Source organism: Octopus sinensis, linkage group LG16 (assembly GCF_006345805.1).
Source record: "Octopus sinensis linkage group LG16, ASM634580v1, whole genome shotgun sequence".
NCBI classification, from domain to species: domain Eukaryota; kingdom Metazoa; phylum Mollusca; class Cephalopoda; order Octopoda; family Octopodidae; genus Octopus; species Octopus sinensis.
Window position 1 is genome coordinate 6,591,447 of NC_043012.1, and position 20,000 is coordinate 6,611,446.

Sequence of the window (20,000 nt, forward strand, 5' to 3'; positions counted from 1 at the left end):
TATATACACACACATACACGTGTAATATATATACATACATACATATATATACATATATACATGCACATACACGTGTAATATATATCATCATCATCATCATCATCGTTTAACGTCCTATATATATATATATAGTGTTTGAGGGGCTGTGTAAGACAGAAAGTGTGGTGTGTATGTAATGGAGAGAGAGAGAGATAACTGAAATTTTTTTATTTACTTTTTGTAGTGAGTGAATGTATGAGTGATTGACAGAGAAAAAGATAGAGAAAGAGAGGTTATGTATGTGTGAATGGCTTCAGTGACATACGCACACATACAAAAACATGTACATACAGCTATTTCATACATGTTCATGTGTGTGTGTATTTCCTTTTTTAGTGAGTGAATGTGTGATTGATTGACAAAAGAGAGAGAGAGAGAGGTTATGTATGCATGTATGTGTGAATGGCTTCAGTGACACACAGAAACATACTTACGTACTCCTATTATATGCATGTTCATGTGCATGTGAGGGAGAGAGAGAGAAGATTTTTTTTTTGTTTTTGCTTGTTGTTATACATAGCAGACCGTTACATAAACATACATGCAAACAACAAGCAAAAGCAGAAATCATACTTTCTCTCTCTCTCTCTTTTCTCTGTCAATCACTCACACATTCACTCACTACAAAAAGTAAATAAAAAATTTCAGTTATCACTCTCTCACAATCACGCACACGCACACACACACCAGCACCATTGATCTCGCTGTCTCTTCACAGACACTGACAAAACTTCACATACACACAACACTTTCTTCTCACACAGCCCATCACATACACACACTTAAATTCTTCCGCTTCATGCTGACTTCAAAAGGTAGTCCCCTCTTCTAATTCGAATGAGAAATTGTAACTAAAGATTAAGATTATTAACCCCACAAAGAGGTGAAAGAAGAGAGACAGCATAGCGAAGGTTTTGGCTGACTGTCATCCTGTACTCCCCTTGTTGCTAGCGAAATGGTATATGCCAGTTGTGTGAGCACCTGGTTGTTTAATGGCAGAACAAACAGGGGAATTCCATTAGAAAAAGTTTTAATTGATTTTCTCGGTAAGTATGAGGGGCTAGGAAAAAAATACAAACTGCATTCCAATCTATGCACCCGTCTCCACATGTGTGCCATTTTTCACGCGAATCCTCCCAGCCATTTGGCTGTGAACCTCAAGACAAGAAAGAATACAATGATTGCCCATGTCCAATTTATATTATGCATATATGTGTGTGTGTGTGTGTGTGTGTGTTTATTTATTATCATTTAGCATCCGCTTTTCCATACTTGGTGGTTGGTATTAGGAGGTGTGACAGTTATAGAAACCATACTAAAGTTGATATTGGGGTCCAATGCAGCCCTGCAATATGCTGGGTCCTGACAAACTATCCAACCATGACAGTATGAAAAATGGAAAATATAGAATGATGGTGATGATGATGATGATGAGGAGGAGGAGGATGATATATATATATATATATATATATATATATATTCTTTTATTCTTTTACTTGTTTCAGACTGTGGCCATGCTGGAGCACTGCCTTTAGTTGAACAAATCGATCCCTTGACTTATTCTTTGTAAGTTTAGAACTTATTCTATTGTTCTCCCTTTGCTGAACCGCAAAGTTATAGGGACGTAAACACATCAACATTGCTTGTCAAGTGACGGTGTGGAAACAAACACACACTCATATATATATATATATATATATATATAGTAGAAGACACTTGCCCAAGGTGCCATGCAGTAAGACTGAACCCCAAACCATGTGGTTGGGAAACAAGCTTCTTACCACACAACATAATCCCTATTACCTGTTTATATGGAGGGAACCTGTGGCAGGAAGATATAGGACAAGGTGGTAAAGTCTAATCTTTGAACATTGGGCCTCACAAAGGCAATGAGTTGTGACTGAGGCCTTTGGCAATAAGCTGTAATTGAGAAGACCCATCAAGCCAAGTGAAATTGTGGTCATGGCTAATGCCAGTGTCACATAAGTGGCACATAAGAAGCATGTTTTGAGCATTGGGCCTCATGGAGGCAATGACAAAAGACTGCGACCTTTTGCTGTATGCCATACTTAAGTAGGAAACCTATCAAGCCAACTGAAATTGTAGTCATGGCAGATACTGGTGGCACCTGTGTTGGTGGTACCTATATTGGTAGCAACTGTGCTGGTGGTATGTAAAAGCACCCATTACACTCTTGGAGTGGTCAGCATTAGGAAAGAGATCCAGCCATAGAAACCAAGTGAAATCTGACTGAAGTCTGGTGCAGCCTGCTAGCTCCGGTCAAACTGTCCAACCTATGCCAGCATGGACGATGGACGTTAAATGATGATGATTATGATGATGATGATATATATATGTATGTATGTATAACCCACACCACTGGAAGTGTATCAGCTACACTGACTACATATGTGTGTATAATACACATACACATGATAGTAGAAGATTAATAAAGAGATTTGATTTGATTCTTATCTGATTCTATCCCAAACTAAGTTCTATTATGGAACAGAATATCTTTGGGTTGACTGTTCCATCAGGGTGCCAGACAAATGGTATATTGTGGCGGCGGTGGCAGGAGTTTTATGATGGTGTTTACTGTAGTAGTGGTGATGGTTATAGTGATGATGGTTGTTGCGATGATAGTGGTGGTGGTGATGGTGGTAAGTAGTGATGGATGTGGTGATTATTGGCGAAAGGAGGAAAGCAGTGGAGAGAAACTAATTTGAGAAGGAGAGTAATAGAGTGAGAAGAGAATTGTAGAAAGAACCAGCAAAAGAGAGAGAGAGAGAGAGAGAGAGAGAGAGAGAGAGGGAGAGAAATAGGGAAAGAATGAGAGGGAAAGTGATTTGATAAATCTGGCTTATTGAATAAACCATAAAATAGATTTCCTCCTGACCTTCCAGGAAGCATGGAAGAAGACATTTAATGAAATTACGTTCTCCTAGTCCCTAATCAATGGCCATTACATTCTCAAATATTATAAGGTTTTCTGGGGCACTAACTTACCCCACTCTTTTTTTTGTCTTCTTTTTACATCTTAGGGAGTTGGGAGGGAAACTGTTAAAATGGAGAACCACATAAAAAAAAAACCCTTCTTATTTTTGTATTCTGTCCATTTTTTTGTTTGTACTATAGGTTAATCATGGGATGTGAAAATAGAGACCCTATCTCAGATAAAGAATCTCATAAACAAAAACAGCCTTTTTTTAGCTGGATTCTGTCCATTTTTGTTTTACCATAAGTTAATCATGGAAGAAGAAAATAGGAACCATGTCCCTTTCAGGTCATCCCGAGTTCAACTGATGTGTTTGATGATGATGACCAGTATGAACATCTGTCAGTTAACAAGAAAAGTTGGGTGAGAAGTTTGTGACCCAAGTTCAATCCCTCTTCATGCCTCTTTGATGTGTTCTACACACCACTGCAAATATATATACAACACAGTACCATACACACTTCAGCTGTATGTGTATATATGTATGTGTGTGTGTGTGTGTGTGTGTGTGTGTGTGTGTGTGTGTGTGTGTATAAATATATAGGCGCAGGCATGGCTGTGTGGTAAGAAGCTTGCTTCCCAACCACAGGGTTCTAGGTTCATTCCCACTGTGTGGCACCTTGGCCAAGATTCTTTCACTATAGTCTCAGGCCAACCAAAGACTTGTGAGTGGATTTGGCAGATGGAAACTGAAAGAAGCCTGTTGTATATATATGTATATAAAAAAAAGTGTTGAATGGTACAACAATGCACTGTAATACAGACAATGGTCTGTGTATACCTGTTGTAATTTAGTCATCCATAGTCTTATATGATATTTCAGAATAATATTCCTTCCTCAGATATTCTTAGATGGAGTCACTGCTATGATCGGTTTTCTAACGGCTTTTCTTTTTCATTTTGTGGAAGCGTCTCAGCAGTGGTCTTACGAAGCTCCTTCCAGAATTCCTCATGAGAAATGTGTGAGGTCGGCCATGTCTCAATCTCATGTGTACTGGTACATCCTTAGCACTGCTTCTAAGTTACATATTATTCATGCAGCTTCCTTTTTTTCCTTCTTTTTCTCTCTTTTTTTTGTTATAAACTACAGATGAGCATATTATCAAAAATGAACCTACACGCATCCAGATGTATCTGAATAATGTATTGATTACCAACTTCCAGCCTGTTGTTAATTTGGGGCCCTAGTCTGTGTATGAGTATAACTTCCTTAAGTCTTAAATTGCCCAAATTTCTTTCATTGGCCTCAGTTGTGACTGTTATGCTTTTGTCAGTGTTCCAGCATCTGTCTAGAGGTTTTCTGAAGGAGGAAGCTCTCGTGTGCAGATGTTCTTTGATGCAGACGTGTAACGGTCTTGTTGTGCTACCCACATAGAACTTGTTGCATTTGTTACATTGTATTCTATACACAACATTAACCAATACATGAAACTAGTAAACCATTAGAGAACACACGCACACACTTTGAGGGGCACGCAATTTTGATGCTTGCTCTGGGTGCCATTTACTCTAGCTACACCCTTGTATATATATATATATATATATATATATATATATATACACACACACACAATGGGTTTCTTTCAGTTTCCACTTACCAAATCCACTCATAAAGCATAAGGCTTTGGTCAGACTGAGGCCATAGTAGAAGACACTTGCCTATGGTGCCATGCAGTGGGGCTGAACCTGGAGCTATGTGGTTGGGAATCAAGATTCTTACCACACAGCCATGACCATACACCTGTTCATCATCTTTGGATTAATTATTTAACAGAAGGAAAAAGAAAGAACTTTTCTTGTTTTTTCAATAAACACTCAAAATTAATAGAAATATGTCTGAGGAATTAGTTTTCTTCTATTTATATTCAAGCACAGACATGGGTGTATGGTTGAGAAGCTCATTTTTCAATCACATGGTTTCAGGTTCAATTCCACTGTCTGGCATTTGCGTGCCTTCTGCTATGGCTAGTGAGTGAATTCGGTAGACGGAAAATATGCGGAAGAAGTCTGTCATATACGTGTGTGTGTGTGTCTTTGTCCTCCATGACTGCTTGACAACTGGTGTTGGTTTGTTTATGTACAAATATCATTAGCAGTTCAGCAAAGAAGATCAATATCATAAGTACCAGACTTCAAGAATAAGTGTTCATCATCATCATCCTCATCATCATCATCATTTAACATCCGCTTTCCATGCTGGCATAGGTTGGACGGTTTGACTGAGGACTGGCAAGCCAGATGGCTACACCAGGCTCCAATCTGGTCTGGCAGAGTTTCTATGGCTGGAGGCCCTTCCTAATGCCAACCACTCTGAGAGTGTAGTGGGTGCTTTTACGTGCCACTAGCATGAGGGCCAGTCAGGCGGTACTGGCAATGGCCATGCTCAAATGGTGTTTTTTTACATCCCACCAGCAGAGGAGCCAGTCCAGTGGCACTGGCACCTGTAAAATTTGTTTGACTAAAATTCTTCTAGACGGTGCCCCAACATGGCTGCAGTCCAATGACTGAAACACGTACAAGATAAAAAAGATGTAAAAAAACATAATAATACTCACAATAGATATTTAACTGTTTGGTAACCGTCTTCTTCCATTTGTGAAACATGGCAGTGCATACACAGTCCGTTCCGTGCAAATGTCGAGTGAGAAAGAAAAATAATGCACATGCTTGTTTGCCTGAGCTGTTCACACCACCACATGTGAGTTGTACTCTTGGAGCTGGTTGGGATCCAATCCAGCTGCATGCTACTGTTAATGTAGTATTTTCTGTTTCTGGTCTATCCGTTTCAAACCCTTCTATTAGGATGTTACCCCGTGGAATATCTGGAAAAAAAATAGGACACAAAAATGATTTGATAATAATGATCATAATAAAATAATAATAATAATAATAATAATAATAATAATATAATAATAATAATAATAATAATAATAATAATAATAATAATAAATAGCCCAGATTCAGTACCAGACAGTGACTCTCATGGCTTCTGATCTTAACTGATTGGAAGTGTTATCATGTACATCATTTTGTCTTGGTAACAGCAAATATCCCGCTCAATACGGCAGACATGCTTGTCAGTTGTTTGACCTTAACCAGTTGAGCATGTCCCTTAGTGGTTGACGATATGTGTTGTTGTTGTTGTTGTTGTTGTTGTTGGTGGTGGTGGTGGTGGTGGTGATGATGATGATGATGATGATGATGATAGGCAATCTAAAAGAATGCACTGAAGCTGTGGTGTGCAGCACCCATGAGCAGGCTCTCCAAACTAACTCCATTAAGCATCATGTTGACAAAATGAAAGAATCACCATTATGTAGAATGTGTGGAACAAAAGGAGAAAGGTCAGCTATTTTGCAAGTGAACATGCTAAGTTGGCACAGCAAAAGAACAAATGATGACATGATAATGTTGCCAGATATATCCACTGGATGACACCTGAGAAATATGGGTTTGCCAGAGCAGCTAAATGGTATGAGCAGAAACCAGAACGGGTGTTAGAGAATGACAAATTTAAGCCTTTGTTGGACTTCACCATTCCATGTGATGGAATGACTGAGACAAGAAGGCCAGACATTGTTGTTATCAACGAGAAAGAAAGTGGTCCAAATTATTGATATCTCTATTCCAGGAGATAGAGTGAAAAATAAAGAACATGAAGGGGTGAAGAAGAATAAGTCACTGAAGGAGGAGGATGGAAGGTTGTGGGGGATGAAGAAGATTTTAGCGATTCCTGTGGTGATAGGAGCATTGGGATGCTTATTGGACAATTTCAAAGACAGTGTAAATAAAGCTGAGATTAATGCAAAGTCAAACAAAAACACTTTTTGGTAAAACAAGGATTTTAATGAAAGTCTTGTCTAGATAAGACACGGGAGAGGAAGCAGTAAGGGACTTCTGTCAACTTGTTGTTGACTGCTCCCTAACTAAACTGTCCAGACCATTTAACATCTAAGTATCTGAGATTTTCAAAAATGAAACATAATTATAATCTCCTAATATAATAATGAGTGTAGTTTTTATATATTTGTACATATATATATATATATACACATGCACATTTGTTCAGAATCACTCTGGATGCAGAGGAGGAGAGAAAATGGTAATTCGGTGAAGGAGAAGTAGTGAGAGTAATAGCCCTGACTGAGCGGGAGTGAGAGAAAGTAATAGCAATGAGAGAAAGGAAAGGGTGATAGAAGAATAAGGAAGGAAGGGGTGAAAACAAAATCAGCGTTTCAAATCTGTGTGAGTATATGTGTGTATGTGTGTGCATGTACAAGTGAAGTATGTGAATGTTTGTATGTGTGATTATTATGTACCTTGTTTTGTACCTTATTTATATATAAAATACTACAATTAGCCGTCATTATTGACGCCATGGGGCCAGCTATTATTTGACATTTAATAATACAAATGGACATTTGACAAATTAGAATGAGTGAGAAACTGGGAACAGCTTTGGGTGCACAAAATGAATGACACTTTTTGTATGATTGTGAAACTCCTTTGCAACTATCATACAATTTCAAGATGGGGGACACAAGCAAGCACACACAAATACACACACACACATACACACATCCACATGCTCACACACACACACTCACATACACATACACACACACATACATATACTCACACACATACACACACGTCCACATGCTCATACACACATATACACATACTCACAAATGCATGCACACACGCACACGCCCACATAGTCACACACACATACTTACACACGCATGCACACACACACGTCCACATACACACACATACTCACAAACGCATGCACACACACATGCACACACACACACACCACACACACACACACAAGTAGCTTTTTTGAGCTTCCATATCTCAAATCCACTTGCAAGGCTTTGACTGACCTGGGGCTATAAGAAAAAAAAGCACTTGCCCAAGGTGCCATAAAGTGAGACTGAACCTAGAACCACATGGTTACAAAGCAAGCTTCTTAACCACACAGCCATCCTGGACTCTGTTTGAAACTTTAACAGAATCTGAACTCAGACGATGAAGCTTTGAAAATTATTCCCTGCTCATTAGTTATTCTGTCTTCTTTTGAGTTGAATATCTAAAAGGTAAGTCCCATGGTGATTAATAACTTTGGTTTGTTGAAGAAATTCCTTTCCCACATGATGGAATGAGTAAATTCGATAGTAAGGTGGGGTGGATTTCATTGATGTATGGAAGAACAATATAATTATGAATGTAAAAGTTTGCGTGCATGTATATATCTGTTGCGTGTGTGTGTGTGTATCGACTGATCTCACTGTCTACCCATCTATCTTTCTACCTCTCTCTCTCTTATACATACATACATATATACATACATACATACATACATATACATGTGCCTATATACAAACACACATATACATACACAAGCATACATCAAATTCTCTTGATATCTCGAAGATTCCAAGATATCGCATGATATAATTCATCAAAGTCAGGAATATGACTTTGATCAATGCAACACTGGTGTATATCATTGTTATGTGCTTCTACTGCTATGATATAATATATACATCTCGTAGTTTCATTGATATATTGCAGAATAAAAACGAAATTGGCACAGAACCAGCATACTATTGTTACAACATGCTTAGCTGTTTACAGTAAATATGAACCCAGCATATAACCAACTGCTTATCTATCGTATCTTCCGGCATCGAGGACACTGTTTTATTTATTTATTAATTTATTAATTTTTTTTCCCCCTCAAAAAATACATATTGGAAATTTACTGTGTCCTACAGGATGAAGGTTATATTGTTCTTCAACCAATTTTAACCCCAAAGGAGTATTATCTATGCTAAATTTAATGTTTATCCATACTGCAAAAGCAAAAGATAACATGCAGACTGTATGTGATCAATAAGATCTATATGCCATTAAGCTTGCTAAACCATAAATGAAGAATCTTGGTTAAAGTATGTGAACGTTTTGAGATTTTGTCATTATTTTTGTTTCTCTTTTTTTTAAAAAAAAATTTCTGAATAAAAATGAGGATGTGTCTTCGATAGAGAAATGTCCTTGATGCTGGAAAATACAGTAAGGATAAAAATTGTGGAAATAAGATGGAGTAGCTGGAATGCTTTTGATCCTAGGTTGACCTGGGGTTAAACAGTAACCAGAACAAACAACAACATGCTTCACACATACTTCATGGTTGAACGGTTCACTATAGGTGTGGTGTACCAATGAAAAAAGAAAAAAACACTCAACCATGGCTGTGTGGTAAGTATTAGGTTGTCAAGAAAGTTCTTGCGGAATTTTAAAATTTTGGTTTTAAATGATGTATTTTCAATAACTTTGACTTTATATATTATTTTAAAGCCTGTTTTTCGCTCTATCTAACCATGTTACTCTTTCTCTTTTTGAATAATCAGGCCACTTTTTCCGAAACGTTGAATACAACATGGACAAAAAGCAAATTCGCACAATTTTCTTATTCCAGTTCAAGCTGCTGAAACAGCTCGCAATATAAATGATGCGTTTGGCCCAGGAACCATTAATGAATGTACAGCACAATGGTGGTTCAAGAAATTTCGTAGCGGTGTCAAGTGTCTTGAAGATGATAAGCGTAGTGGTCAGCCATCGGATGTTGACAACGATCAACTAAGAGCCTTAGTCGAAGCCAATCCATGCACAACTGTTTGAGAGCTTGCTTCTGAATTAGACGTAATGTATACGACAATTTCCGACCACTTGAAAGAGGTAGGAAAAACAAAAGTACTTGAGAAATGGGTGCTGCATGAATTGAACAGCAACAAAGAAAAACACCATTTTGAAGTGTCAGCTTCCCTTCTTTTATGCAACAAGAATGACCCATTTCTTGACCGGATTGTGACTTGCGATGAAAAGTGGCTTCTTTACGATAACTGGCAATGCTCAGCTCAGTGTTTGGACACTGATGACATTCCACGCCATTTCTTGAAGCCAAAGTTGCACCAAAAGAAGGTCATGGTGACTATTTGGTGGTCTGCGGCCGGTCTCATCCATCACAACTTTTTGAATCCAGGCAAAACCATTATGGCAGAGAAGTACTGTCAGCAAATGGATGAAATGCATAAGAAACTCCAACAACAACAGCCAGCATTGGGCAATAGAAAAGGACCAATTCTTCTCCACGACAACGCTCGGCTGCACATCGCACAACTGACTCTGCAGAAGTTGAACGAATTGGGCTACGATATTCTGCCTCATCCGCCATACTCACCAGACCTCTCGCCTACTGACTACCACTTTTTCAAGCATCTCGACAACTTCCTGCATGAGAAATGCTTCAAAAACCAAGACGATGCCAAACACGCCTTCAAAGACTTCATCGCCACCAGAACGCAGGATTTTTACGCTACTGGCATAAATAAACTTGTTTCACGTTGGCAAAAGTGTGTTGATTCTGATGGTGTTTATTTCAATTAATAAAGTTTTGTTTGAGCCGAGATATGTGCATCTGAATTTAAAGGTTAAAACCGCAAGAACTTTCTTGACAACCTAATAGCTTGCTTCCCAACCACAACCACATGGTTATAGGTTCAGTCCCACTGCATGGTACCATGGACAAGTGTCATCTACTATAGCCTTGGGCCAACCAAAGCTTTGTGAGTAGATTTAGTAAATGGAAACTAAAAGAAGCTTATCATGTACATACATACATACATACATACATACGTACATACGTACATACGTACATACGTACATACGTACATACATACATACATACATACATACATACATACATACATACATACATACTGGAATAATGATAGCATTCTTATTCACTAGATCTTCAAACATCAGTTTATTAAATGTCTAAATGTTTGAGAAGAGTCAGGGTTAATAAGATGACAATTTCTTGAGCTATCAACATCATCTTGAAATACGTAAAAATGCTTTAATATTTAAGCCTTTGAAGCTTATTTCCCCTCAGGACATGTTGACAGGATATGAAGGCAGCTGGACACATCAGCTGATAGATAATGAAACACCTTGCCTGCTTTTACAATCACCTTGTTGTTGACATAGTGGCAAGTTCTATCAAGGAAACTCAGACATAGGTACAATATACAAAACTATGAATGGTTAAGAAGTCTGCTACTATATGTAGACTGGAGTCAACCAAAGCTTTGCAAACAGATTTCGTAGATGGAAGCTGAAGAAACCCATCATGTGTGCATGTATGTGTATGCGTGTGTGTGCTAAGAAGTTCACTTTCCAATTACGTGGTTCTGGGTTCAGTCTTGGTGTGGGTCACTTTGGACAAGTGTCTTCCACTATAGCCTTTGGTTGATCCATGCCTTGTAAGTGGATTTGGCAGACAGAAACTGAAAGAAGCTCATTGCGTATATATATATACATATGTGTGTATTGTGTGTGTGTGTGTGTGTGTGTGTGTGTGTGTGTATTTGTGTCTGTGTGTATCCCACACCATTGCTTGACAACTAGTGTTGTGTTTATGTCTCCGTGACTCAGCTGTTCGAATGAATAAGAACCAGGCTAAAAGATTTATAAGTATTGGGTGGATTTGTTTGATTAAAATGCTTCACACAATTACACACACACATGTATACACACACACACACACCACACACACACATATATATATATATACGTATGTATGTGTGTGTGTGTATATATATATATCTATATATATATATATTTATATATATATATATATAAGCATTACACACAATTATGCACACACACACACACATATATTTTATCTATCTATCTAGCTATACATATATATATGCATATATATGTATATACATATATATATATATATATTTATACACATGCATGCATATATATCTATATACATATATGTGACCATGCATATCCACATATGCACAAATACGTGTGTGTGTTTATGTGTGTGTATATATATATATATATATATATATATATATATAATAGAAATGCAAGAAAATAAAAATCTAATAAATGCCATCTTTGGAAAATAGATGGAATACAATCTCATAAAATGCAAACAAAACTGATGATCAGTATTTGAAACCATGACTACAGAATTATTATTCCAGTACCATTAACAATATTAGGTTTTTTCTCTTTTTTTTTTGCTTCTTTAATCTGAAGAATAAGTTAGAAACAAAATCTCTTTCAAAAGTAATCTGGTTGTTGTCTTCTGTCTTGTTTATAAGAAAAATATTTTAAGTATGACAGAATGTCTATAAAAGCCAAATTTTAAAGATCCACTATTTGGATTTGGTTCGTTCTGTTGTTCCATTGTTGTTGTACTTTACAAGCATTCACTGATCTCCAGACCAATGTTCTGTTAGAACATATTTTAAAGTATTTGGCTGGATATGAAGACACAGAAAGACTAAAATACATGGCGTCATAGAAAACATATTCTTTCCTCTTCCCCCCCCCACTGTGTCTAGAGTAATATCTAAAGTCAATAATTAAACTTTATTGCAGCAATTTCCTATGTTTTATTTAGTCAAGGGAATGTTTTTCATTTACCATTCATTCATCTATTTTTCTAGAAAATTTACTAATAAAGCCTCTTACTAAACCATAGATAAGAAATGACTAAAAGTCTCTACATTTAATGTCAATGTAATATGATTATAACATGAAATTTGATTACCAATTTTAGCATCATCATGTGATATCACTTGTATTTATTATTATTATTATTATTATTATTGTTATTCTTCTTCTTCTTCGTATTATTATTATTAATTATTATTTTTATTATTATCTCATTATTTTCATTCAATGCAGGATAAGGAAAAGATAATTCTTGCTGAAAATTATAATAGATTGTACATTGATTGCGTATCATAGGACTTAATTCTTATCTGTTGCAGAAATAGCCATCTTGACAAGCTTTTTTTTAATGCTAAAAATGGTCAAAATAGTTTTAACCCCCGCCCCCTCCACCAAAAAAAAAAAAACAATGACACAAGCATTAGATAAAAGATGGTACCATTCTTGATAATTTAACCATAATTTTATTGTGTTTACTTGTTTCAACTGTATTGAGCAATAAAATGCTTATATTAATGACAAAAATAAAACACGACAAAAAGAAAAACAAAACTAAAAAAATAGAATTGCTATCTAAGGCAATGAATGATGAAATCTAATTTTTCAAATTGCATTTTCTTTTTTTGTATTTTTCCATAAAAATATGGAAAACAAATTAAAGAATTCTAAGTAGCATCTTTAATTGATTTCAAGTATAATTTAGAATATTTGTGGGACTTCTTCTAGTGGTGATTGCAGACAAAAGCACTGGAAACGAGGCAGTATTGATTAAACTCTAAACAAATATATTGCAATGCTCCATCTTAATTTGAATTGTAATTTATTGTAATCATTGCAAAACAATTAAGAAAAAAAGGGAAGAAATTAAAACAAAAATCAAAACTTTGGAAGGGAGTTACATCATTGTTTTAGGGGTTAGTGTCTAAAGAGCTCCTTAAAAATAAGGAATTCCTTAATCAAAAGAAGGAATTTGTAAATTTATTATTACACAACATAAATAGATTGAACAGTAAATAAATAAAGGATTTCCTATGACCGAGTGGTTAAGAAGCTTGCTTTGCAATCCTGTGGTTTCAAGTTCAGTTCCACTGCATGACACCCTGGGTAAGTGTTTTCTACTATAGCCCTGGGCCAAACAATGCTTTGTGAGAGAATCTTGTAGATGGAAGCTGCGTGCAAACCAGGAAACAAGTTATATATAGAAATCTCTCTCTCTCTATATATATATTTTCTCATACAAAATGGAGATGAGACCAATGTTCCCATGTGGCAGCCTTGAAAATTGTCATGGGATTTCTCTTCACATGAAACCATTAATAGCCTTGTTAACTCACAAATATAAAAAAGTATACATATTTATATGTGTATATATATATATATATATATATATATATATATATATATATATATCCCGACTGGCCTCATGCCGGTGGCACATAAAAAGCACCATCCAATCGTGGCCATTGCCAGCCTCGCCTGACCCCCGTGCCAGTGGCACGTAAAAAGCACCATCCGATTGTGGCCGTTTGCTAGCCTCGTCTGGCACCTGTGCCGGTGGCACGTAAAAAGCACCCACTACACTCACGGAGTGGTTGGCGTTAGGAAGGGCATCCAGCCGTAGAAACATTGCCAGATCAGACTGGGCCTGGTGCAGCCTTCTGGCTTCCCAGACCCCAGTTGAACCGTCCAACCCATGCTAGCATGGAAAGCAGACGCTAAACGATGATGATGATGATATATATCATCATCATAACCATCATCATCATCAATATCATCATCATTTCACTGAGGCATGTTGAGCCTCACGGAAGCAATGATGAAAGACTGAGACCTTTGGCAACATCCCATGCTTGAGAAGACTCATCAAGCCAAGTGGCATGTAAAAACAAGAAAAAAATGACACTCCAGCTATGAGCCTCCTGTCTTTCGTATATCTAGACTTACTCAGTCCAGTATGCCTGATCCTTCTTGTATAGGCTAGTAAGGATTGATTAAAAAAATATTTGATGGACAACCGTCCAGATGAATAGTTCTCAACCATTTTTATTCTATGAAACCCTTTAGTTACCATCTTATTCTGGTGGAACACTGCCAGGAAAACCAACAACAAGATTGAAGAATTGGACGGTGTGGAAATTCTGCTGCATCCACTCTATAGTCCAGACGTTACTCCATCTGACTACGGTCTCTTCTGATCAATGCAGCATCTTATGAAAGGTCACCGATTCGAGTTATTCGATGAAGTTGAAGAATCCTGTCAAGAATTTTTCAATTCAAAGCTGAAGGATTGGTACTTTGATCAAATCCAAAAGCTTGCAGATTGTTGGCAGAAGGTCATGGAAAATGATGGCCTTATTTTGAAGAATAGTTGTTGTTGCTTTTGAATAAATTCTTGCATAAAAAAATCATTATTTTAACATGGCACACAAGCTTTTTCCTCAACTTGATATTAATCTGGCTCGCCAGTTTACTCCTTTGCTTTTATGAACCCCACAAAAATCTTATGTGGACCTCCAGGGACCACTTAGACCCTGGTTGAGAACCACTGATCTAGATGCACAGTTTGTGGTTGGTGTTATTTGTTGATGGTTGTTAGTTGCAGCGTGTTTGGTGGCGATGAAGAGAGTGATTAGACGGTCCGCCTAGGAAGATTAAAAAGTCAGTAGTTGATATTATACTACACACACACACACACACATACACATGTACGCATACATACATATATCATATATCATATATATATATACATGCACACATGTATGTAATGTATGTATATATGTATGATATCCTTGAACAGAACTAGGTGGATGAGAATCTCTCCTGATTGTTATATTGCCATAGATCATGCAGGATATATTATATGCACCAATGTAAAGTAAATGTTAAACCAATTCGGTATTTTTAGAATATTTCTCATTTTACAAAATCACATGATACACACACACATGTGTGTATATGTGTGTGTATGTCCATGTATATATGTATATATATATATATATATACATATATACATACATATATATATATATATATATATATATATATATATACACATATATGTATATATATACACACACACATATATATAAATATATGTATATCCATAAAGATATATATATATATGCGTGTGTGTATACATGTGAATGTGTGTGTGCATACATGTGAATGTTAGTATGTATTATTTACATATGTGTCAGTGTGTGTGTGTATGTTTATGCATATGTGTGTGTACATGAATGCACATACCTACACATACACATACATATATATATATATATATACATGCATACTCACACACATACACAGACACATACATCATACACACACATACACATACACGTACATAGACACGCATAGATATTTAAATTCATTCTATGAATATTAATGAATGTACCCGACAAGAAGTACACTTATGGAAAACACTGTACTGAATTGCAGATTTCACTTCACTGAAATACTAACAAATACAAAACACAAAAAAAAAAACAACCCAAAATGGAAAAACCAAAAAAAAAATCAAAAACAAAACAAAACCCAAACCAAAAAGACAACAAATGTGTAGTACAGTATTGCTTTTGCAGAGAGAAGCCAAGGGTTAAAGGGTGGAGAACAGATTTTTGCAAGTTTTGTTGCTTAAATTAATCATTATTTTTTTATTCATTTACTTTTTCTTGTTATTTTCCTTCTATACTAAACTGACATAAGTTATGACAGATCTTGGTACATTCAAGAGCGAATCTATTCCACAGACGTGTTATTTCTGTTTTTATCATCTCATAACACGTGAATTTACAATTATCATTTAATTGTCTGCATATAAATATCCAACCCAAACAGGGTGGATCTGTTGCTGTGCATGTCACATCACCTTTCTCAAAGAAGAGCACAACATTTTCAGAATGACACAAAGAAGAGAAGAAAAAAAATCAGAAAAAAATATTTTGAAACAAAACCAGAAATAATTGCACTTCCCAGTTATGTTTGTTTTTGCAAATAGCTTTGTCTATGTGAAGCTATTTAGAGCATGCTTATTAAGTGGGGTGTATAACCTGTGTAGGGTTGTTGTTGATGTTCTGTCCATTTTCACTTCTGATCCAACACACACATCTTGTCAAAGGTATTTCAGCTGTGAACCTCATTTTTTTCCCCTTTCTTTTCAGTGAATATCAACACAAATATGACTGCATAGTTAAGAAGATCACTTCATAAGCACGTGTTTTCTGGTTCAGTTTCAGTGTGCAGCACCTTAGACAAGCATATCCTCTACAAAAGCCTCAAGCCAACCAATACTTTGTGGGTGAATTTGATAGATGAAAACTCTGTGTGTGTGTGTGTGTGTGTGTATATCATCATCATCATCGTCACCGTCATCGTCGTCATCATCATCATCATCATCATCATCAACATCATCATCATCGTTTAACGTCCATTTTTCCATGCTGGCATGGGTTGGACGGTTTGACTGGGGACTGGAAAGCCAGTAGGTTGCACCAAGCTCCAATCTGATCTGGGAAGGTTGCCCTTCCTAATGCCAACCATTCTGAGGGTGTAGTGTGTTCTTTTTATGTGCTACCAGCATGGGAGCCAGTCAGGCAGCATTGGCATTGACCTATGCTTGAATGGTGTTTATTACGTGCCACTGGTATGGGTGTCACTCCGGCAGCACTGGCATCAACCCACACTTGAATGATACTTATTACGTGCCACTGGCACAGGTGCCAGTATGGCGGCACTGGTATTGGCCACAACTACAATTTCCCATTTTGATTTCGATCTTGATTTGCTTTGATTTTGATCTTTGATTTCACTTGACTCCATAGGTCTTCTCAAGCACAGCATATCACCCAGTGATTCAAGGGTACTTTTAAATGAGCTGATTATGTGACACTGGTATAGGCCATAGCTGTGATCTCACTTTACTTGCCGGGTCTTTTTTTTTTGTTCAAATTTGTGTAAATGTGTATAGAATAATATATCAGTTGAATAGATTTACAGCATGGTCTGGTTTTCACGCTTTTTATTAATGTATTTAAAAAAAAAAATTTTTATAATGTTGAAGTGTGTTAAACATTAAAAAAAATATTTTGTAATGTTCATAAAGTTCAATTAGCACTTTTGTACTATGAAATTATGAAAGCCCTAATTTTATGAACATTACAAAATATTTTTCTAATGCTTAACACACTTCAACATTGTAAAATAATTTTTTTTTAAATACAATAAAAAAAAAACATATTAACCAGGGTATGATGTAACTTTATTCAACTGATATATATATATATATACATATATCATCATCATCATCGTTTAGCGTCCGTTTTCCATGCTAGCATGGGTTGGACGGTTCTACTGGGGTCTGTGAAGCCAGAAGGCTTCATCAGGCCCAGTCAAATCTGGCAGTGTTTCTACGGCTGGATGCCCTTCCTAACGCCAACCACTCCGTGAGTGTAGTGGGTGCTTTTTACGTGGGTGCTTTTATATATATATATATATATATATATATATATATATATATATATATACTCTCTTTATTTGTTTCTGCCATTTGACTGTGGCCATGCCGGAGCACTGCCTTTAGTCAATCGAATAAATCAACCCCAGGACTTATTCTTTGTAAGCCTAGTACTTATTCTATCGATCTCTTTTGCCGAACTGCTAAGTTACAGGGACGTAAACACACCAACATCAGTTGTCAAGAGATGTTGGGGGGACAAACACAGACACACAAACATATACACACATACACATATATATATATATACATATATATATATATATATATATAATATATATATATATATACACACACACATATATACGACAGGCTTCTTTCAGTTTCCCTCTACCAAATCCACTCACATGGCTTTGGTCGGCCTGAGGATATAGTAGAAGACACTTGCCCAAGGTTCCACGCAGTGGGACTGAACCCGGAACCAAGCAAGCTACTTACCCCAGCCTCTCCAGCATTATTGATGCCATGTGATGCCCTTATATGGCTTTTAAGCTCAGCCAAAATTTTACACATTTTATTACGTACTGCACAGCTGTGCTGGCTGGCAGGAGAAACAGGTGCCATCGTATGCATTCTCTGAACACGTCTCTTCAGACCTCCAACTGAGAGGCACACCCTTCCACATTTTGTTGTGAATTGTAATAGCCACATCACTGTCAGATCTTTGATGGCTGATCAGGCCTGCACGACTCACAAACCACACTCACAAAAAGCAATACTCTCTCACTCTTCACAGGTTCCCTTCTTCTAAGCCCCCCGCTTCCTAATATATATATATATATATATATCATCATCATCATCATCATCATCGTTTAATGTCCGTTTTCCGTGCCAGCACAGGTTGGACGGTTCGACAGGGGTCTGGGAAGCAAGGAGGCTGCACCAGGCTTCAGTCTGATCTGATAGTGTTTCTACAGCTGGATGCCCTTCCTAACGCCAACCACTCCGTGAGTGTAGTGGGTGCTTTTTATGTGCCACTGGCATAGGTTTCAGGGGAGGCTGGCAGCAGCCATGATCGGTTGGTTCTTTTTTCTGTGCCACCGGCACAGAAGCCAGTCAAGGCAGCGCTGGCATCGGCCACATTCAGATGGTCCTTTTTACGTACCACTGGCACAGGTATATATCATCATCATCATCGTCATCATCATCATTGGTGACTAGTACATCCTGAAAGTTTATTTCCTTTGGCACACAGCATATTTTTATAGTTATGACGAACTACACATCTTTCAACTGAACAGAGTATGAACAGTTGCATATGCAACCAGGCATAACTTTTTCTGCACAGCTTTATTCAGGATCTAGTGCCATGGTTCAAGTTAGCCAAAGGAAAGCTTTGATTTTATTTCTTGTAGAGCATGGATTAGAATATCATGTGATTGTTCGGAACTGAGTTGTAGATGATTCAAAATATTTTAACAGCTATTTTGATTACTGATGAGATAAAAGACATCAATCATGAAATGATGTTCAAAATGGAGCCTTTATACTGTGACATGTTCATTTTGACTGAGAGTCATTGGTTGTAACTACTGTTATTGTGTTTATAGGATTGTGAACTATTTCAAACAACTTTATAGTCTCTAACATTGCTATTTTGCTAAAACAATGTTGATGGTGATTAAATCATTTTTTAAACATATTTTTAGTTAGCCTGATATAATCCCCCCCAAAATAAATTGTCAGTTGTTAAAGCTTGTGCACAATAGACTATTGATTTTGAAATTTATGAATTATTCAATGAACAACATAGAGTGTTTAAGACAGTTATATATTATATATTAATATAATCATTATTTCTAGCTGCAGATACAAATAGAGTGAAATATTTTTTAAAGATTGTTAGTAACTTCTAAATTTCCTTTGAGGCTCAACTAGGAAACTGAATAACACACGCACACACAC

The 20,000-nt window shown here is 36.7% G+C and overlaps 1 protein-coding gene across 4 annotated transcripts in view; it reads right to left on the reverse strand.

Moving 5' to 3' along the window:
* Positions 1 to 20,000, reverse strand: part of LOC115220440 (synaptogenesis protein syg-2) — a 675,863-nt gene that overhangs the window by 210,661 nt on the left and 445,202 nt on the right. For all 4 annotated transcript variants that reach the window (XR_003882533.2, XR_003882534.2, XM_029790569.2 and 1 more), the window contains exon 6: positions 5,593 to 5,859. Coding sequence is in view for 2 of the 4 variants with exons in the window: in XM_029790569.2 (XP_029646429.2) it covers positions 5,593 to 5,859 (267 nt within the window). In the remaining 2 variants the exon portion in view is untranslated. The remainder of the gene's footprint in view (positions 1 to 5,592; positions 5,860 to 20,000) is intronic.